At 41.1% G+C, this 23,419-nt stretch overlaps 1 protein-coding gene across 3 annotated transcripts in view; it reads left to right on the forward strand.

Annotated features, from left to right (window-relative positions):
• The window catches only part of KIAA1958 (KIAA1958 ortholog), a 128,149-nt gene that overhangs the window by 85,285 nt on the left and 19,445 nt on the right, over positions 1 to 23,419 (forward strand). For 2 of the 3 annotated variants that reach the window (XM_075067384.1, XM_032763577.2), the window contains one exon: positions 6,089 to 8,155. The exons of the other annotated variant lie outside the window; for it this stretch is intronic. In XM_075067384.1, the coding sequence (XP_074923485.1) occupies positions 6,089 to 7,134 (1,046 nt within the window). In that variant the 3' untranslated portion in view covers positions 7,135 to 8,155. Of the gene's footprint in view, positions 1 to 6,088; positions 8,156 to 23,419 lie in introns of those variants that run through there. 3 annotated transcript variants of the gene reach the window in all.

Below are 23,419 nucleotides of genomic sequence, written 5' to 3' on the forward strand. Positions count from 1 at the left end.
CTGTCCATATAAAATCAGGATATCTGGTCACCCTACTGCAATCAGACCTTCCCTTTCAGTATAGACATTCCCTTTTACACAAGCAGCTTATAAGAAAACCACATCACAAGCAGCAGCATCTTTCTGCCAAGATCTAACTGTCTATAAGTTCAGTTAAACTGAATCTGAGACTCCCTGTGGTAGCTCAGTCTGGTGACTCTCAGTAATGTTATAAACCATATGCTTTTGAACCTTAAAGAAACCAGCATCTGAGTCTAACTAAAGCAAATATTTGTTTCCTTTGTGTATAACTACAGAAGAGTTGAAATGCAGCTGTCTTATTCAGTGTTCCCCAATGACTTTTCATGCTGAAATAAAAACAACCGTCAGTTTGTAATTCAATTGTTAATGTTAGGCCTTATCCAGACTGCAATCAGAACAGAAAAACATCCGAACCATGGTAATTACAACTGAGTTAAACACAGCTGTAGTTTAGTGAGGAATGATGATCTGGTTAAGTTACTTGTCTGGGAATCAGAAGATCTGCGTTCAGTTCCTGCTCCACCACAGACTTTCTGTGTGACTTTGGGCAAGTCACTTAGGCCCAGATCCACAAAGATAGTTAGGTGCCTAAATATCTTTGAGGATCTGTCCCTTAGTCTCTTTGTGCCTCAGTTTCCCTTCTGTAAAAGGAGAATAATAGTATTTCCCCACCTTGAGGGGTGTTGTGAGCACAAATACATTAAACAACTCGAGGTGCTTCAATACTACAGTCAAGTGGGGCTGCACAGACCAGTATGGACAGTTTTATTCTTTTCAAAGCAATTTTATTAACTTGTGCTGCCAGCAAACTCAGTCGAGTACAGTTTGAGTAGACTAGGTTGTCAGAAAAAAACTGGTCAGAGCTCTGTACTGAATGGAAGCCACCAGTGTTTCAGGTTGTTACCAGCAGGGTTCTGGCCTGAGAATACACAGGCCGTATCAATGCTATAGATGTTTTTAATTTTTTTTAATTTCTATCAAGCAGCAAAATAATTTGCTAGGACTTCAGAAAAACTTGGCTCAGCAGAGTGCATAATGCAAATTCAGCATGACACAGCAAGGGCGGGATGTGGACAGGAAAAGGGGAAAAGCGAGACAAGGGTGACTATGACAGGAACCTGTAGTTACTCAGTTAAGAGTAACATTAGGCACTGGGATCAGTGGATATTGACCACTGTCCTGGGACAGGGATGTAGACCTTTGTCCCCCTGACCCAGATCATATGGCTGAGACCAGGAAATGAACTCCAGATCCTTACCAGCACTCCTAAGTGTCAGATCTTTATTAGGTAATGTCCGTACATTTTTGTGGCTACATTAACTTTTTTTTTAAACCTTCCCTTCTTCCTCATTTCCTATAGGTGAGATGGGGGGAGTTAAGATTTTAATGAGGCCAGGGAGAATAGAAACCGAATTATTTGCCCCCTTGCAACTCTTGTAGAATACAGGTTGCTGTTTGAAATCTCTGTTGGGTAGACATTGGTTGTCAGAATTATATCTCTACAGCGTGATTCTGCATGGCTTTACCCCTGGCTTATGCCAATGGAGGTGCAGCGTTTTAATGTAATTGGCATGATTCACCACAGTTACATCGGGATAAAATCAGAGTAACACAGTGGCAAATCAGGCCCATTTCGCCAGACTCTCAGCTGATGTAAATTGCTGTAGGTCTGCTGACTACCATGAATCTCTGCTGATTTACACCAGTGGAGCACCTGCCCCATTGTGGTTAAAAATCCCTGCCTCCCATGCAAAATGACACACCAGACCACTGAAATAATTAATCAGAAGATATTGACGGCACTGATTTGTTAATAGTTAATAGTAACTAGCAGACATCTTTAAAGCACAGAGGATTTATAACAGCTTCCTTGCAGATACGAAATTTATCTTCACAAGTTCAGAAAAGATGAGTGACTGTGTGTTTCTCCTGTGTTGTGACAAGCCATCATTTAACAAGTGATGATTTATGGCATATTTAACAGGAAGCCGTTGTATGTGCTATGTATACAGAAACATTATTTTAAGTGTGTATGAGGGTGGGGATGGAAATGTGGGCTGCCAGTCAAAATACTGATGACTTATAAATGGTGGTTGATGTACTGAAGTAAATGTTTCTTCTGTGCTTTAAACAGCATCAGCTCTTTATTTCAACACTGTACCCTACCAGAATAAAAGGGTTTTTCCCAGGCTTTGATAGGTTAGTCTCCATTGTGGTATACTGGGTTTTTTTTATATCAACATCAATAACGTGGTTACTCTTCAAAACAGAGGTGTTACTTTTTATTCACATGTTCACTGCAGAAACCTGATTCAGCAGGGTTCTTTTGACAGATGGCGTGTGCTTCAAAGGGGATGTTTACAGTCCCAGACCTTTACCATTCCACTTATCCTGCATGGGGATCAACATCCCATGTGTGGGTTCCACTGAATGCCTAGCCTTGTGGTTAAGAAGCAAGATTGGGACCAGGAGATCTGATATGGGTTCTGTTCCTGGCCTTTCTGCGTGACTTTGGGCAAGTCACTTAATCTCTCTGTGCCTCAGTTTCTCGATCCATAAAATGGGGCTGCCAAAACTAGTTGTCTACTCTGGCGGAATGCACCTTCTCAGTCTTGGGTTGCTCTGGGAGCTGGGGAGGCCCCCAGGATAATTTAGGCAGCCCTGTCTGAAAATCTCTGGAGCCCCATCTGTCCTTGACACAGCCTTCTGCTCCCAGATGCATCTTGGCACACACCCTGCTCTGCAGCTTTTGATGGGGGTCCTCAGCGAGTAGCCTTTTGTCTGTGTTCTCCAGTGCTGGTCCTGGGGGAATCTTCCCCCGGCTGGAACCAGGGCTTTTAGGGCACCTTTAAACTGCGCTTGCCTAGTGTATAGGGGCCAGACCAGGAGTGAGGCTCTCATTCCAGGACAGAATTAAGCAGCATCACTCAAGTGGATTAGGGCCTGAACCTACAAGATACCGAGCACGCCATATGTGGAGCTGATCTCTCTCTGCTCCCCCCGGCATTAATGAGAACACTCAGTGTCTCACAGGAGGTGTTCAAGGGAGATGATCTTCAGACTTAGGCAAAAGCTGGTTTTGTCCTGTGCGGAGGTTCTATACATGTTGTCCATCATCACCTAGACAGCAGAGATGACCTATTTCAGTTACACAGGGAGACAGGATCATTCTGCTCTTAGGCCCTGATTCAGCAAAGCACTGAGGCACATGACTCAGTAGTGCAGAAATAATGCAGCTGTTGAAAAACAGTTCCTTTTTATTCATCAGCAGCAGACGTGCCAGCTGATTTCTGATTCCAGATCCTTATTGTTGGTGGTGATGAGGTTGCAAGTAGATAGACTACAAGCTGGATTTTCAGATATTAAAATCATCATGTTTTGCTGGTTATTAGGGAAAAAAACATAGTTACTTATAAACTAAGCAATTTTCAGTATGGAAGTAATTCATGAAAAATAAATGTGAAGCAGCAATTTTTGCAGAACTCCTGTTTTGATCCTGATTACTCTTGGAAGCATGCATCAGATGATAAACAGTCTGGTGACTGTATTATGCTTTTTTCTTTGTCTGGATAAGTGAATATAGACGCTATAACTCCTATGTTTATCTGAACAATAGATGAAATACTGGAGTTGAGTAGATATCTCAAGATGCATCCATGTTGAGTCCTTGGAGACTCACTAGTTCTCTTGAATTATGGGTATATTAGAAATATTTCATCTTTGTCACAATGATCAAAGGAAAAATGTAAATATGACGCCTTGTCAAACTTAAACATCTGATGTCCAAATTACATACCTGTCAACTTTTCAGGAAGAAAACGAAAGTGATAAATAGCAACCTAAGAGGGCAGGCATCCAGTACGTTGTTCGGCCCTGTCTCCTCTTCCTCCTGCATTTCACTACAATGAGCAGGGGATCTGGGGTGACTGGAGAGCAACCCTGAATATCATTGTTATGGTATGTCACAGTGCCGTCAGGGCACGTGGGCTGCATACAGTGCTGCTTTTCCCTCTGCAGGCAGGGCTGAGAGGCAGAACCATTCACAGGGCTAACAAGAGGGGGGCTGGAGGTGCTGAGAGTGTTTTTCATGAGAGAACGTACTCTTCTAATCTAATCTGGAAAAGTGGCCAGTTCCAGCTCCTTCTAGTGCCCAGAAGTGAGCTTCAGACCAACTGAAAAATCCTACTTATCCTCCAAAATGCTCTAAGATGTGGATGATGCCAGTGTTTGAGGGCTAGCAGAAGAAAATGAATTTGTGAGCATCACCCACCAAACATGGGTGAGTTAACTAGCCTGATGTTATTTTGGCCTGATTTAAACAGGAAGAGTGAGTAGTGCACATTGTCTTGTACAACATTTGTAAGTGATGTGTAAGTTGGATAAATCCAGCTGGTCGCTAGGTGTTACTGTGTTCTCACTGAAATGCAAATGCCAGGACCTATCAGCGGTTATAAATAAGGACACTTTTAAAGGTGACCCGCAAAGGGCAAAACACAATGAAATTGTATGTACTGGTTTTTTTTAACAACACATAAAATAAGCCTAAATCATTTCTGCTTGTTAATTGGAAAAATGTCAGAACCAAGTTTCTTTAACTACAACAGAGAATAGCTAATTCTTTGTGCTTGTCACTGAAATATTGCCTCTTTGTGTTTGTTGTTTATCATTTTCTGATACCATTAAGCATTGTCATATACCTGAAGAGACCACTCCACCTTTTGTGCTTCTAAATTACATTCTCGTATAGGTGGGTAATTTGCACATGTAAAGAAGATAGTCTTTCAATATCACATGTAATTTAAATGTAAGGACCATTTTCCTTTTTATGCTTTTCATGCCATGTTCAGCAAGAAAATTAGTAGCTCAACTAAAGTTATCTTTAGCGCTGGCTTGAACTCTGATTAACAACTGTGGTTTGATTTGTCACTGATCACAAAGGCCTATAAAAATATCCTTGTAGACCAGCATAAAATTGTTTCCAGATTTTGATCTTCTGCCAAGCTTTCCAGCATGAAAGAAAGGTCAGTCCTCAAGGAGAAATGGTTCCACTCTCAAGAAGAAACCTGATTGTGTAGGTGATCTTAAGCCTAAGTGAATTTGTGAAGTGCTGTCTTGGTAGCTACTGATGTTTTTCTTCTCTGTCCCCTAAAGACTAAATATTCTATATCTTTCATATCTGTATACTTGTAAACAGGGGCGGATTTAGGGACAGGTGACCCAGGCAACTGCCTGGGGTGCTGAGCTCAGGGTACTGTGCATGAATAAATACAGATTTACAGATCCTAATGTGCAAATTTATCATCTTATATGACCGGGATAAATCATGCATGCAAATTGTGCATCAAAGTCACAAAATGGGATACAAATGCAATAAAAAATAAGGTATTCAAAAGTTTAACAAATCGGGGGGGGGGTGGGGGAGGCGCTGAAGATGGTCCTCTCCTGGGGTGCCATTTGGTCTAGGGCCGGCCCTGCTTGTAAACTATGCATTGCACTGTAGTATGTCTTTATGCAAACCCTTTGTGTTTGGGTGTGTTGTGCTATAATACTGTTCTGTACGTTTCTGTCTATATTTATTTAGTACTTGAAAATGCATCTCATTAAAGATACTTTTTAATGGAATAAATATGATGATTTGGTTTTGTTTTGTTTTGTAATTGGAACCAGTACAACCTCTGGTTTCACAAATGAAGCAATTCAGAATGGGTTTAGCTACTCGAATTGGGCCCCTGCACACAGCAGTGGAATCAATCTACAAGTTTTCTATCTCACATTTGTTCGAAAACGCAGACTTACCTCTAGTCCCAGACTTTTCCACAAATCTCCATGCGCCCAAGGGTGCGCCAGTGACAGGACGAGCTCATTTTGATTGTTTTTTTGCGATACTCTAGTAACATCATTTGTGAAACTGAAGTTGGCTTTTCAAACATGAGACAGGTATGTAATAATGTTTTCCAATGATCTTTGTGAAATTGATTTTTTTTTTCCTTTCTTAAGGAAATTATTTTGGGGGAAAACATGTCACACAAACTCATTGTTCACTTGTCTATTCTTTTTCCTCTGTCAGACCAGGATGAGAGAGCAGCGGAACTAAGCAGGGAGCAGAATGAGAAAACCATTCGCAGCACTCAGACGGCTCTCCGTAACTTCAGAGAGTTCCTCATCTCCAAATATCCCTCAGAAACCCGGGAAATCTATGTCATCCCTTGCAAAGAGCTCGATGCATACCTAGCTTCCTTCTTTGTGGATGCCAGACAGAAGGATGGCTCAGAATATGAGCCAAACAGCTTGGCCAACTATCAGTGCGGGCTGGAGCGCTATCTCAAAGAACACAGGTATGGATACAGTATTACAAGGGATAAAGAGTTCAAGAGATCTCAAGAAGCTTTGAAGCAAAAGCAGATAGAGCTGAGGTGTAAAGGTAAAGGAAACAAGCCACACAAATCCATGAAGCTGACCTTTGCTGATGAGCTTATCCTACGCAAAAGAGGCTTGTTGAGTCGATATAATCCCGAGGGGCTGCTGAACCTTGTCTGGCTAAATAATACTAAGGCATTTGGACACTGCACAGGTTTTCATGGGTCCACCCTCAAATGGGGGGATATCAGGCTCCGGGTGACAGAAACAGGCTTGGAATACTTGGAGTGGATGGGGCAAGAGACTGGGGATTTGAATGCCAAAACCAAGAGAGGAGGGACTGATTCCAGAGTCTATGCCACCCAGCATGCTCCACAGACCTGCCCGGTGCAAGACTACAAGGAGTATGCTCAAAGACGGCCCCCTGCAATGCGATACGAAGACGCTCCTTTCTACCTGTCCATCAAGCCAGTTGTCAACCTGGCTGCACTTCATTGGTACAACTGTCAAGCCCTGGGGAAAAACAAGCTTGCAAAGATGGTAAAGACAATGTGTGAGAAGGGCAACATCCCTGGCAGAAAGACCAACTTCAGCGTCTACCAGAGCTGCAGCACCCTGTCTGAAGCACAGAGTAACCAGCTGGTGCTAATCTGTAACAATTTAAGTCAACAAGCTGCCCAGTCTATGGCAAGCCACTCCAGTTCTGGCAACTTCATAGTGTCAGCTTCTTATGACTCTTCCTCCGACACGGCCTGAAAGGTGGATTTCAATTGAACAGTTTTTTTGTTAAGCTCTGAATTTATGCCCAATAATACACATCAACTGTGATTGTACACTACATCCCCACACCTTCCCAGTGTTAATTCACTTTATAAAAAATATAAATATATAATATATTTTTCTTTTTACAAATAAGTCGATAGAAATAGTTTAGTATTACTAACATAGTATTTATAGTGTTTAATACAAAAATGAAAGCTACTTATGGGTTATAATATAATTGCAGATTTTACAAAGGCAAAATGGTTCTCAGGCAGCACAAGAGAGACTGGAAATACAGTTTTTAACATGCATGCAAACAATGAGTGTAAATCTCCATGGAGGCTTACATCTCAAATCTGTTTAAATCATTTTGTAAAGCTTCTTTTTTTAACAACATGATCTCCAAGGTAGAGGGAGACCAACTTATCACTGGCTACCTGAAAGCTTGTTCTTGTTCAGCCAGACCAGGAAATAAGAGATGTATCAGTATAAGCTTGTGAAATCATTTAGAGCCGTTTTTGTTTTCTTATTGTTATGGTTCCTGAGGCGCATTTATGCCAGCTGGAAAAAGAGATAATATTCCTAAACAAAGTCCACTGAAGACTATTTTTAACTATTTTTTGTTGTTGATTTTTCTGTGATCAAAAATGTCTCTGGTCTTTAGACTATGAAATATTGTTTTGAACAATATGCAAAGGTGTAATGGCAAAAAGACTGTTATACAAATAATCTTTACTGTTTCAAATTAAGCATTGGTCATTAGTATTTTGTTTTATGTCATCCATGGAAATGCAACGTGAGCTTCTACTAAATTAGAATTTCAGCTACTCTTTCAATGTTCCCGGGAATGCAACAATGCTGAAAAATCAGAAATCTTTTCCCAAGCCATAAAAATAGATTACAGATAAATCAACTGTGTCTTCAATTGTCATTCAAAATCCATAGGAGGCATAATGGACAATTTAAATCATTTTTATATTTAATACTGTGGTGGGGGACTAAATTCTTAAAATACTAGAAAACACAGTGAGCTAAATTCAGCTTCAATTCCCATTGAAGACAATATGTGTGACTATGAAAGCAGAATTTGGCTCTTAAAGACGAAATAATGACTGTTATCTTTCCAGCTGATTTACTTTGCAGTATAATTGTTCATTAAGCACAGGGAAGACACTAACAAATTAAACATTTCAGTTGGAAACATTACATTATAATCCCTAACCTTTATAGTTAAGTATGATCATTTTGGTGGTAATTGAACTGAGTTTATGCTGCATTACATATGAAAATGCTTTGCTAAGGTACTCTAGCACTGCAAAGATGAGACTTTAGACAAAACCACTAGCGACTTGATCTGATGGCCATTGAAGTTAATGGGAGTCCATCCATTGACTTCAATGGGTGCTCGAACAGGCTATAGGTGAGCAAGCTGTCTGTTTCTTTATTGACATTCTTTAGATCTGCAACTCTGTAGTGAGTGACATTTAAACCAGTGGAGAATAAAGGGAAGATGAGAATAAGGGTAGCAAAAAGAAGTAGAAACGGACCAACTCAACGCTGTGTTTGAATATACTTTAACTGATGCGAGGATGAAATTTTCTCCTATGCAGAGGATTGGTGCAAGGTTCTATGCATCACTTCAGCCTTATTTTGAGGTCTTTGGTGGAACATTAGCAGCACATCGGCCTTGTGGTGGCTCTCTGCACAAGCATGAATTTCACCCCAATGAATCTCTCTCTACACCTTAGCAGCTTGTAACACATATCAGATGTAAATCAACTTGCGTGTGGCACAATCTGCTTTTGAACTCCCAGTGATACCTAGATGATCATATTGGTCCCTTCTGACCTATGAGTCTATGAGTCTATATCAGTGCACCTGTGTCACTGCAGGCTTTGATTTCTTGTGTGCTTGGTAAGCCAGAGTTTTGCACAAGAGGGTAAAATCACCAAGAGCTACTACTCCACCCATCTTTCCGGCCTCTGAGTTACTAACAGATACCATACCCTTTCTTCCCCACTGTTGAGGACTTTGGGGTAGACGTTGGGGCTGGAGTCAGGTGAGGGTAGCTGATCGTTCATACTGCAAGTTCTTACTGGCTTTACAGGAGGCATTGGTCTTGATTTTTGAACATTGCATTTGAGGCCAAAACTTGCGCCCATGGATATTAGCATCAGGTGTGCCACTGAGTTCAGTGGATCAGGATATGGCCCTTTAGGGTGTGTCTACACTGCAGTTGGAGGTGTGATTGGAGAACAGATTGGCGTACCCATGCTAGCTGAACCTAGCTTGCACACCTAAAAATAGCAGTGCAGGTGCAGCGGCATTGGCTAGCAGCATGAGTATGTACCCAGGCCCACTGATGTGCTTGTGCAGCCTGTACTGAGCTAGCTTGGGTATGCAACCTGAGCAGTCAGACCTCCAATTGCAGTGTAGATATAACCTTAGTGAAGGAGGAGGAAAAATAAGGGACAGTAGTCATAGTGATGGGCCTTCCAGGACTTCTAGATGGTGCCTGCAAATAAATGTGCCAATGTCCCACACAGTTTGGGTATCCAAATGCCACTCCTGTGACTCACCCACATGCCCTGTCCTAACATGCCTCCTTGGAGAGACTTGTGGTGGCAACTGTCTCTGTGATGTGCAAGGTGCTGTAGAATCCCCCTTCTTGGCCTCTCTGCTCCCACAGAACAGAACTGCAGTGTCTTTAGGGCATCTGGCTCCTCCTGTGGCTGAGCAGGAGACACAGGGCACCCATTGAACCTAGTGGCAACACCACCATGAGAGATAGTAACGCATCCCTCTCTTGGGAACCCGTGTAGGTAGGACCTGGAATTGTTAGCTCAGGTGAATTGGTTTGTGGTGTGATTTCTCGCTTGTCATATTTTCTGATCAAGCTTTGTCTCCCTGATAGGACCCATGCAGCCTAAAAAGAAACACATTTCTCCACCAAACACTTGAAATGTTACTTTGTACACGTGAGTGTTGTGTTTTAGGGTATGTTTCTACACAGCAGCTGCAGTAGAATGAGCAGCAGCTTGCTCTAGCCAACCAAGTACGTCCCCGAAGGGTCAGGTGAAATTGTACTCAGGTGGGTTGCTGGAGCTGCTGCTCATATTGCTGTAGCCACCAGCTGTGTTTAGCATGCTAGCGTCTGCAGAGCTAGTGCATGTCTGTCTATCCATGCTGGGAATTATACCTCCAAGCTTCGGTGTAGTCATCCACTTAGATTTACCAGAGCCTTTTACTCTGGCTGGAGGAAAGTATAATCAGAGTAGATCATTAAGGAAGAAAAGGCACTAAGATTGTTGAATGCACTTGGGGGGCAAAAGCAGTTCCATTGCTTTTTGCTTCTCAATCCATATTTCCCATACCCTTCCTGCCAGCACCCATTCCCACAGCGTTTGTCTGTTGGGCATTTACAAGTGTGACTTTGGGATCACGTCATAGGCAGGGTGTTAATCTTGATATAACCATGAAAGATAGCAGCTCTGCTAGTTCCCATGCTTAGGAATCAGTGTGTATTTTGGAGATTGAGAAGGAGGGATGTGTTTATTGCATTTATTTTATTTTTAAATACATGTTTTAGCCTTTTCTTTTGTATGTTATGACAACCCTAATGAGTAACTCAGGGTTACAATACTGAGCTTGCCATGCCAGTGACAAAATGCTGAGAGCTTTGCTAGGGATGGTCAGTGCAGTACAGAGCTCTCTAGTTAGACTCTTTGTTGAGGTAGCTTTGAAAGCATAGGGTCAGAATCTGATATCTGTATAGGAGGGTTGACACTGGCTGTGCCCCCACTGCCAGCCTGACCCTCCTCTTCCCAGCAGCTTGCCTCCACACCCATCCCACCCCAGGAGCCCCTGGCATGTCTCTCACACACACACACACAGCAAGACCAGGGCATTGGCAGGACTTCAGTGTGTTGTTGTCCCCCAGCTGCAATGCACATGGCCGGCAGCAAATAAAACCTGGCATGCCACATCCGCTGACCAGGAACCAGCAGGCAGCAGAAAAACGGGCCAAGCAGGTGGCAACCCTACTGAGTAGCACCACATTCCAACAGGAGACCCATTGACATCAAAGGGCAGTTGGAGGAAGGTACTATTCAGTCTGAGGAATGGTATCAGAATCTGGCTCATAAAGGAGGTACTATGTACTTCTTTAATAATATGCCCATTGTACATTTTAATGTAACCTGTCAAAACAGAGCTTTGAGAAGTGAATTTCAAGCACTGATCTCTTTTTTAACTTTGAGAAAATGAGTGTAATGACTCTTCCTGTGCGATATTTGCTTGTTGAAATAGCTGTAAGTGGGAATGTTGTTGTCTCTGCAGCATGAAGCTTTCCTGTTAGTAAAGCCACAACACTGCAGCCAGGACATCATTCTAAAAGTTGCCACAAGCCTTTTAACCCTTTATTTCTACAGAAACCAAGGGCCAGATTCTGTCACCCATACTCCTTGATTGGTCCCACTGAAACCAAAGGGACTAGTCATGAAATAAGATATTACTCATAGCCAATGATCTGAGCCATGTGAAATGATGGAGTTGGGTAACTTGTAGAAATGCATTGAGAGTCTTTGTCTATGCTATTGACTGACTTCTGTCCTAATGAAAACACTGGCATGGGCTCTGTGTATTTTAAACCAAGTTAAGAAAAGTAGCACAGTTTAAAAGTGTTTAGGATGGTTTGCATCAATGTGACGGCCCTCATTTACACCTGAGCGAACCCACTGGGCTTGAGTGGGGTAACTTGGGCATAACCGAGTGCAAAATTTGGCCCTCTAATTTTTTTTCAAGTCTTAATACAACTACTCCAACCCTGTGCAGGAGAGAGATTTCCAACCCACTGTTTTTGTTGTGCAAAGTAGGCTTTGCTGAGGTTACTGCATTACCACATTGTCAGTTCTTGCAAAACATATCACATTAAAAAGCATAACACTAACAAGTGTAGTAAATGTAAGGAAAACAGTCTGTTTAAAAAGCCAAGAAACAAACTTGGAAGTGTGATGTGATCACCCATTAAAATAGACACAGGTGAGTTCATCTGAAAGTGACCGTTCAAATACATGCATATGAGTCTATATGAATGATTGGATATTCAGATATGTGTGCCTCTGGATACTAGAACTGAATGCTTATGCCTTGTTTTATTAATAACTGGTATGTATCTCTGGTGTTGTTGTGTGTTTGCACAACACACTTGTTTCACTATGTGACACTCCATACTTGAGATGGGTGAACCCTGGAGTTTTGTGAACTATAAGTCTAGTATTTGTGTCTGAAAAGGTTTGCACAACTAGTTCAAGTATGTGAATCTTGCCTGGTTACACAAACTTCCACATAGCTATGATTTTAAATACATGCAATTAGGATAAAAAGCCTACAGGTTAACTGTCGTTACATTGCAATGTGCATGAAAAAACCCTCTTCAGTTATTTTGTGTAATAATTCTATGATAAGTGCACAAGCAATGTCATGTTGGACAATATAACCGTGCAGAACAGCTGTACTTGTCACACACGTCTGTTTCTTGAAGGATACCAACATTGTGGAACTATTTCCTATTAATGTGCATTTCTCAGAAGCTACAGACCATTGGTATTTAATCTGCAATGTACTTACAGCTTTGTTTCTGCCTATGAGGTGTTTTACAGGTTTAATGTAGCACACACTTTGCTCAAGTGTTTGATTAGAAGAAAAACCACGTTTTATTACTCTGCGGGTTTAGCTGATGTGCAGCACAAAACAGCATTGCCTAGTAGGGGGTGGCTTTGTGCTTTCACACTGCCTGGATTCTGGGCTGGACAAGGGGCCAAAATGGCCCTAATGTAAATTAAAATCCCCATAGCACCATGTCCTAGCCATATTCTGTTCAGATTCTTATATGGCCCGCACTGCCGTAGTATCTGAACACCTTCCAAGCGTGCATTAAATGACATGACTAGCATCTGTTATGTATGGTTCTTCCTTTCTCTCTTCCCCTCCCCCAAGACAATCTGTAGAAGTTTGTGATGGGGTCCTGACCCCTGCCATCCTCAACCCACCCCCTCCTATCCTGATCCTGACATGTCCCCTTCACCAATGAGTGTGAGAGAACAGTTCACTTTCCCTGCACCAGGAGAATCCTTCCTCTGCCTATTGTGGCAGATTCATGGCACTTGCACAGTGGAGCAGGGGACAGAATCTTTCCCACTGAGTGTGCCTACTTCTACTAACAGACACATCTGTAGTGCCTGCAGCACCGGGCCCCAGCATTCTGGTAACTGCAGGCTTAGATCTTGGAGTATGCGATCACTGAAAGGAACACCAGTGTGTCTATCTGAATGACCACACAAGCAGAGAGATGCACCTCAATGGTTTATCTCAGACCTTGAAATCATTTAACACATGTTGCAGGAGATCTTTCCCACCCTGCCATGCAGGTGAGCATAGGTGAAATTCATCATTGCACAAGGTCTGTGCACCATTCAAGTCTGACAAAACTCCTCGAAATAGGATTCAAATGGGACCTAGCGTACTTGGCACAGGAGGTTAATTTCACCCTATAAATGGTGCCAGGTATAAGGAAATAGAACTGTGTCTTGTCCCATAGCTCCTTGCATTCATAAGGGGGCTAAGGGAGCGGTGAAATCATGGTAATTTAACACAGATATATGGTATAATCTGTCCTAAGTTAATTTAAACCATTTTTTAACTTTGTGCTCATATGGACCAGGTTTAAGATGTACAGTACATAGTTAAACATGACAGGAAACAGATATGCATTTTGTTACTTGAGATGCTACTTCTGTTGTCAGATACAAAGGCCATTCTGTTCTGTCTCAGGCTAGATTGGTATCCTAACCCACCCAGGGACAATGAATTTTCTTCTTGTGTTTTCATGTATGTACTGGAATCTATTCTCCCATTGAGAGGGAATAGTACATAGAGAAAAAGATCCCCAAACATGGATTTATTCATGGACAGTAAGCTCAAACTGTACCTTAGAACTATTTTTTAAAGGTCTGATTCTGAACCCTTTTGATTAAAAACCTTTAGTTGAAATACTCCCATCAGAGTAGGCGCCAGGGAAGCCCTCCAAGACAATCAGACCACTGTGGTTCTGCTACCATGCAGGCAGGAGGCTGCAAAGTAGACACACAAGGCTACGATATAGCTCCTCCTTGATCTAGGAATCCCAAATTTTATGAAACAGTGTTGCTGTAGACGCTGGGCGCTGGCTTCTCCAAACTGTTCCAGCAGTTTTATGGCGGTGTACCTCCACCGTAGCTGATAGTTACCCCAGTGGAACCTAGTGGAAAATCAGTCTGTGATAGTAAAGTGACTGCAGAGGTCAATATGGCAGCCATTATAAACTCAGCAACAGAGCCTTAGTTCTAGTGTATCATATGTGTCTGTGTATAAGCAGTAGCTTTTCTCCTGATCGTACAGGATAAGAGTGTCAGAACACAGTCGGTCATTGTGATGCGAAGTGCAGCTTTCTTTACCCTATTTTTTGTGACATTTCTCAGCAGTGCCGCTCGTGATAGAAACGATAAGAGTGCTAGCATAGACGAGCTGCCGTGCCAGTACTTTGATCACCCTATCATCTCGATGGGATCAGAACAGGGTTACGTGAAGCATTGGTAAAGGCACCACACCAGTGCTCCGATCATTCCAGGCACCAGCACAGCTGCACCAGTGGGAGTGTAATCCTGGGAGATTTAAAGACAATTGCGAGGGTAAATACAGGTAGCTATTCTTGGCTTGCAGTGTCAGGAAGGAGATAGCTAGTTCGTTATTCTTGGTAATAAGCCCTCACATTGGGGAAATGGTCAAACCGACAGTGATATGAGGAGTCCTAGTTCCTCCTGGTGAGGAAACGTCAGTTTAGTACAAAATTGGCTTGTAACATGGAAGTAATATTTTTCATACAATATAGTTTTCCTGTTGGTATGAGGAATTCCTTTTCCCATCTTCTGTATTCTCACTGAATCGATTAATATGAGGAGGTAATAGATACAAAATTCTATTAGTTTGATTGTGCAAATGATGTATTTGCTGCTAAATGATTTCTCTTTGTATCGATAATGGACTTGCACTGGAAAAGGGATTAGCAGGTTAGTTCATTACAGAGCAGTGTGAAGTATCTTTAACAGTCATCTGTTTTGCAGTTTAATTTGGATCTTCAGTAATGAAGGGACACTACATCCATTATAGTTGGGATTTTCAATAGCCTAAGGGAGTTAGATGCTCAGTCTCAATAAAATTCAATGGGATTTTGGTGCCTAAAGCTGTTACACATCTTTGAAAACCCCAGTTTATATCCATTGCATTAATAGGTTATGTGTTTTTATCCCATTGTTATTTTCTACTGTCTATAAATCTCATGTAAGTAATTGAGTTGCCAACTGAGGTGAAAAATTAACAAAACACACATTTTTATTTGGCACAAAAATTCCTGATTATTTGATGCTAAAGAAAATAGACCTTTTAATTCAGTTTCAGAGATACTATCCTTGCTATTTTTTAATAGTCTATTTGTTATAAAAAGACAGTCTGACACTTCCCAAGCCTGGAATTTGACCTGCTTTATAATGACTATAATCTTGTGGAGAATGTCCTGCACATCCCCAGGGCAATCATCTCAGCTTGTGTAAATTGGTGGGTGGCTCCATTGACTTTCATGGAGTTAGGCCATCTTAACCCAGTGGAGAATCCAACCCAGAGTATTTATTGGATTTGGGTATTTTTACTGAAATCCACCTGTCCTTCATTAAGAAATTTTAAACACCTCAGGCAATAACCAAGGCTTTTATAGGGCCTAGACTTTTAAAAAAAAAAAGTTTTGTGCTCTGCTTATGTAGCTACTCAGAGACAGTGCAACCTCTCCCCCCCACCCCCAACATCTAAAACCCTAATGAATTCTAGAGGTGAGTTTATATCCTCTGTAATGTAAGTGGTCAAAAAAGTTATATTTAGTGCTATTTTAACTAATAGACATTCTTCACAAGAGACTAGAAAATCTGAAGGGTGCTGGGTCATCAGAAAGGGAGTCTTTCCCTTGTAGGTCACGGGTTTAAACCACGTTGACAATGACTAGAGTTCGTTCTGTCTCATAGTGATTTGGCTAGTTACCGTATATGAGATGACTTGGTGGTCTCGATGTAATGCCTAATGGAGATGATTGATTAATGTGTCCACATCACTAAAAACATCACTGTTGTTTACAGCAGCCAGGATACTTGGTGGTAGTCTCAGTAAAGGCCGAGTGTTGAATGGGCTGTGGAGACTAAGCTATCCTCTTCTTCCTATAAGTGGTCCCTCCAGATTAGAGATAAGGAATCTAGTCCAGTCCCCTTCATTCAAGGCAGGACTATGTAATAAGTAGCCCATTTCTGACAGGTGTTTGACTAACCAGTTCTTAAAAACTTCCCGTGATGGAGATTCCACAACCTCCTTTCGTCTTTGTTAGCAGGAATAGAGCTCAGGAGCTTTGATTCCAAATGATATGCCATTACCACCTGAGCTGAAGCTGCTAGTGGCAGAAGTGCTCTTTACCTTCTGTGGGCCAACATGTAGAGGACAACATAACCACATACACTTAACCAGGATTGCACTTTGACACACAACCATTGACATGCTTTTTTTCCTCTTGAGTTATGCTTTGAATATCAGTCTTGAGAAAACCCAAAGTAAAACTAAATCGAAACAACTGATTTTTCCCCCCAATTTCACATCAAAACTTTCACTCGGTTTCAACAGGAAACCATAAATCAGCCCACGGGTACATCCAGATTTTTCGGGGATCGATATATCGCATCTCATCTAGAGGTGATATATCGATCCCCGAACGCGCTCCTGTTGACTCCGAAACTCCTCCGGAGTGAGCGGTGGTAGCGGAGTCGACTTGGGGAGCTGCGTACATCGATCCTGCACCGTGAGGACCCGAGGTACATCGATCTAAGACACTTTGACTTCACCTATGCCATTCACGTAGCTGAAGTTGCATATCTTAGATCGATACCCACCCTCCCCCGCCCAGTGTAGACCAGCCCCAAGTTTGTTTGAAATTGGGGCTAACTTTGCACTGCAGAACCCAAAACAGAACCTGCAACCCAGTAACAATTCTGCAATGATTTCAGATTTTATTGTGTGTCCTGCTCTCACGGCAGCCATCCAGCCTTGTGTTCCAACAGAAAGCTGTGTAAAGGAGATAGAAGGGGTCTAGATGTTTTTATTTAATATGTTAACAGGTTGTACTGGTTTTCCTTGTCTTAGTGTTTGCTTACAGGATACTGTAATCCATATGGCTTCTAGAATTTTACTGGTCAAATTAGACTGTGAAACGACTCTGGGGTAATCCCCGGTTTGCTCTGCATTGCTGCTGATTGGATTCCCCATCTGTGGTTAAAAGTATTTAATGTTTTTACTTCTCACCTAAGGAACATCAGGCTTGAGAACAGACCAGTTAAAGAAATAATTTCCCAGGATTTAAGGCTTGAGAAATAAAAGCAACATTTAGAAGAAAAGGCACAAAGGATATTTACTGGGCTTCTATATGATTTTGAATAACTTCATTCAGGAAGATAAATATGCTCATAGCAAAGAAGAGGCAGAGCAGCCAATGAGTTATGATTGTGCTAGTAATTTTCTTATGTGTGCCAGTCATAGGTCCAAATCTTCCAAGCCCTGACTTAAATGGGAATTCTATGCATGAAGTACTTGCAAGATTGGATCCTAAATGTAACTCATATATATGGGAGTGTGTGACTTATACTATGTCTCTATACATAATATATATACTGTACATTTATATAGCTACAAAAAGTATTAGAGCATATACAGAAAAAATCTTACTCATTTGTTCATTAATTTTATTTCGGAATTGTTTTCTGAATACCTGTGACCTATATAATATATTTTTGGGCCTTATTCCTCCTCCTTTGCTCAGGAAGAATCAGGCTTGTTTTAGGGAATGTTTTAGCTGAAAAATGAGATCTTAATAGATTATAAAATCATACCGTAGTGATTCTTGCCAGTTTCGTAGCACGAGGTGAAGGAAGAAAAGAAAATGTTTTCTAAACAAATATGCTTCCTGCCCATTGATCCATACTCACAACTTCCATGTAGTAGAGGAGGAGTTTTACAGGCTTGATTGACTAAACTCTTTGAGGGTTGCATGCAGTGTAAGTGAGGGCAGAACTTGGTCCTAAATGTGTAAATTTTAGCCAAACTCCAACTGTTCTCTGAAGAATAGAAAGGAGGGATTTCATTAGGTAGGGGGCATACGACTGTCAAGTGACTTAAGCTACTACAGAAATAAATTTGGTGCTGTACACACTTACTTCATTTCACTTCTGAACTCCTTTTGCCATTACACAGGGATGGAGGTGTCCATAGCTCTTTGGCACTTCTGATTGATGACTTGTGTTCATAGATCTTGGATTTCCAGTCCTTTTCTCTTCAAACTTCTCTTGACCAGAGTCTTTCTGTCATATCCCATCTTGCTGTCGTCTTCCTCCCATGCTTTCTTTGGTGATTGTTCTTCTCCAGTTCTTCTCCAGTCCACCTCAAACATGTGATGTCCAGCCTATTTGTCATTGAGAGCTAAGGTGATCGTATGTCCCAATTTTATAGGGACAGTCCTGATATCTGAGGCTTTTACTTACATAGGCACCTAATACCCCCAACTCCCATCCCAATTTTTCACACTTGCTATCTGGTTACCCTATTGAGAGCCCCAAGTTCATCTTCTCCCAATCTTTTCCATGTACATCCTGTCTACTTTCTGCTTGTCCACCATCCTCCTCAATATGTTATTTTCCACCGCCTGTTTCTTCTTTTCTTCCAGCTACGTAAACACACCATATATCGGGCAGGGACAAACTCATGCAGCATACACTTTTCCTTTCAGTTCGTGACTTAACTTCCAGTCCCACAGGCCACCTTTTCCACTGCCACTTATGCACACTGGGTGCTGTGTACACTCAGCTGAAATATAAAGTACACAATTGTCAAGCCTGGCTCCCAGCTCTCCTTTTTGGTTTTCAAATGGATACTGACATGCCCAAATTTAGTCTTTGGGTTTCTGACATGCTAGTTTCAGAGCTCAGGTGTGGAACTGGCTGCCCTCACTTGGGCACGTGTGTTATTTGGGCCCTACTCTTCCAAAGATAAGGACCTATTCTCTTTGTCCCCTAGGACTCTGCACAGAACTCGCATTGAAATGAGGGTGAATCTCATACATAGAACAAAGGGTTATTTTGGCTTTTAGAAATACAATCCATATTGTCTTTTACTATAGGTTTAAAAATTAAATAAATCCTACATTTTTTCGTATTCTTGATATTTCAGGTCACATATTTAGTCTCCACCATCTACACTGCTGAAATCTGAGAATCCCTACATTTGATAATAAAAACAGCAGCAGAGACTAACACAGAATCTGGAATGTCCTACTGAGATTCAGATCTTTAGCATGTGAGAAAATAATGTTTCCATTTTGGGACTTAATTCTGCTTTCAGTTACTGTTATGCAACACCACTGGGATAACTTCAATGGCATTGCACCACTATAGACTAGAGCAGAATTTGGCTTTTTGTTAGGACCCAATTCAACAAGGAATTTATCATAAGCAGTGGGACTTAAGCACGTGCCTTATGCCTTGATCCAGCAAAGCTGCTAAGTATGTACTTTAAACATGTGAATAGATACTGACTTCACTGAGACGACTCATATGCGTAAAGCTAAGCACATGCATAAGTGCTTTGCCGGATCAGTATCTTTGTATCTATATTATTTCTGTTTTGGTGAACAATACCCGTTCCATGTAGCGTTCTTGAGCTGTCACAATCTACCAGGTCATGGCAAAGTAGAAGAGAGAGAGATTAGATTACCAAAAAGAATGTAAGTAAAATGTTGATGAAGATAATCTAATGGCACAGAGAAAGAGAGGGAGAGTTTTGAAAACACAATAGAACTCTTTGGTTTTTTTCTAAAGAATGCAAACATAATCTTGGTCTTTGACCAGCCTTTTAATGTCCTGTTTTGTTTTACATGGGAATTTAAAAATATTTTCCATTTGTTTTAATTTTCTGCTCACTTTAACTTTGACCTTTGAAAAGTGTTTTGCTATGACAACCGTTGGTCTCATGGTGAGCAGTGCTAGGAAAACAGTAGCAAAAATAAATCTTTTAATTTATTTTACCTACTATGTTTAATCCCTTTAATCTGTTAATGATTTGTTTTCTTCCTTTTTGCAAAACAGCAGGTTTAGCACTGTTTAGCATGAGTTTCGGGGACATATGTTGTTTCACTATCACAAAATTTTCACCTAACAATTTTCCTAAGTGATCAATCCATTTTCAGTGTTAAATTTTACTCTAAAACCAACTTTATCTTACTGACTTTTTCTAACTGAGCCCTCATTATAGTTAAAACTCAGCTTTTTAACAGAACATTTTTTAAAAAGTAGATTTTTGTTTTTTTTCTTTTGTTTTATAAACAGTGTTTGTTAAAAAAAAAAAATTACTGTCTTGCCAAAAAAATGATGATTTCTATGCATTGTGTGATTCGGTGATGTTGAGATTTTGCATGTCTTGTAGGTGCTCTTACATGTGTACATTTGTGATATTTGTAGAAATGTTAACCATGTCAATCAATGGCTATTAGCCAGGATGGGCAGGGATGCAAAACCATGCTCTGAAGCGTCCCTATCCTCCATTTGCCAGAAGTTGGGAATGGGTGACAGAGGATGGATCACTTGATGATAACCTGTCTGTTCATTTCCTCTGGGGCATCTGGCATTGGCCACTGTCAGAAGACAGGATACTGGGCTCGATGGACCATTGGTCTGACCCAGTATGGCCGTTCTTATGTTCTTATGTATTGCTGCTATAACCACTTATTGTAGTTAATGGAGAAATCTGTACTAAGAGGCTGTGCCAGTTAACAGTTTTATGTATGACATGATAAACTGTATACTCTGCTGTTTGTTTAATGTTGTGAGCCAGTATTTAGTGCCTTCTGTAGAAGGAAACAATATGTTGTGGTAGACAGGAGGTGCCAAATTTACAATATCCTGTCCCACACAAGGGACCACACACCAGGTTCAAAAAAAATCATTTCCCTCTTTTAAAAAAAAAAAAAAAATTCTAAAAGTGTCTGGGAAATGTCATGGATTTTTCTTCTTATTTTTACGTTGGGAAAAAAAACTCGATAAAGTTAATCAAAATGTATTATTTACTAAATCAGATACATGTGAAAACACAGAGTGATTGGTAAGAAGGGACATGCTGCTGGACAGCATTTTTTTTTTTTGGTCTGCATGTGTTGCAGAAAAACAGGAAAAGAGTTTGATATCTGAAGTGGTGATTTTTGTATCAAATCAAATAATTAGGAAAACCTTTTAAATTAGTAATGGAACAGACTTAAAAACGTCAATGACCTTAAACTGAAGTGATACAGTAATTATGCTTTTCTGTGTTAGCTTTCTTAGTGGTCCTGATTCTGATCTCCCTCGTACCCTGTGTAAATGAGGAGTAACTCCACCAAAGTCAATGGAGCTCCATTTCATTGTTCATCTCTATTGAAATCAATGGAATTACGCTGCTGCAAAACTAGTGAGAGATCAGAGTCAAGCCCAATATTTTTGGCCTCACTTTTTGGGTATCTTCATGCCAGACCCTTTGTATCATAATTCTGACATTTCATTTTCAAAAAGTTACTTTTGTACTCTCACTGAAGAAGCTGAAAATATGAACGTAAAAACAAAGTAGATGAATTCATCTTGATTTTGGTGTGAGTTTTAACAGAGTGAAATCTGTAGATTCCTTTTTTAAGTGGAAAACCAAATAACATGAGTTTACTGGAAGATTTTAGGGTGGAGAGGGATGATCTACTGAAAAACTTGGGAAGACTTTTCAAACCAAATACCAAGTTGCCAGAAAAGCAATATTACTTGAAAAATATCAGTGATTAACATTCATCCCTCAACTAACTGTGTTAAAGTCAAGTCTATACCCCAGGAATGAATTTGACATAAAAAAAATCTTAAAAGCACTTGTAATTGCAACCTTCCTCCAAAAATACTGTTAAGCCAAGATTTTCCAAAGTGACTAGTGGGTGCATCGCTTTTTGGGTGTCCAATTTGTGACCCCTTAAATGACCTCATTTTCTGAAGGTGGGTGCTCAGCACTTACTGAAAATCATGCCCCTATGTCTCCCAAAAATCAAGGCAAGCAAAATCACTAGTCACTTCTGAAAATTGTATCTACATTTAAATGTATAACGTCTAGTTATGACTCTTTGGCGTGTCCCAATCTCCTACATAGTGCTTTTCAGCAGTAGACCTCAAAGCACTTCACAAGCTTTTTAATATATTACTCTGTATAACACCCCTGGGAGGTAGGGTTGTGCTATTATCCCCATTTTACAGATGGGGGAACTGAGGCTCAGAGAGGCTAAGTGACTTTCCCAAGGTCACAGAGGAAGTCTGTGGCAGAGCAGAGAATTGAATCTGTGTCCCCCATGTCCTAGGCTAATGCCATAACCCTTTCATCATCTCCAGAGATTTTGGGCCTGATTACCAACTGGTGTAAATTGATGTAGCTCCATTGGCTTCAGATTGGCTCCTCTGTTGCTGAGATGACTCCATTTAATATTTGCTACTTTTAAAGTCAGCTTTGACCAACTGCAAGTTGATTCTCCACGGCTTTGTCCATCTGGTAGCCATTGGCACCTGAAAAAAACACATGTAAGATGCCACCACTGGCATGAGTACAAAATTCTGATTTGGGAGTGTTTACACCCACTTGGTACAGGTGTTAAATGGCTACCTGAAATGTGAGGCAGTGGAGGGCTATGCCCTTCATCTGTGCTGCTTCCTGTGCTCCTACACTATTCAACTGCTTTATCCTGCTCTTGTGTCTCTCAGTAATCAGGGTCACTGCTTCAGAGGTAAACAGCAGCACAACAGCAACAGCTATTCAACATTTTTCTGTCTAATGCCCCAGTTTGCCAAAAATTACACTGGGTACCTACAGTACAAAAGCTGTTTTTTCATGGCTTTCATTCCTTTGTCACTCATTGTGGAAGCTGGATATGTTTTTGCCAAACTAGATTACCGTAGTGATTGACGTTATTTAGTTAGTGCACTGAAATCTGGACAAGTGATCATAACTCTACAGGCATAAACCTGGGAATAGGGAATGGACTGCTGCCCTCCAGGTGTAAAAGGCTCTGCTGGTTCATGTTCGTCTCCTACCACTGCTTATGGAGTCCCCAGCTCTG

The sequence above is a fragment of the Chelonoidis abingdonii genome, chromosome 6, assembly GCF_003597395.2.
Source record: "Chelonoidis abingdonii isolate Lonesome George chromosome 6, CheloAbing_2.0, whole genome shotgun sequence".
Taxonomy (NCBI): Eukaryota; Metazoa; Chordata; order Testudines; family Testudinidae; genus Chelonoidis; species Chelonoidis abingdonii.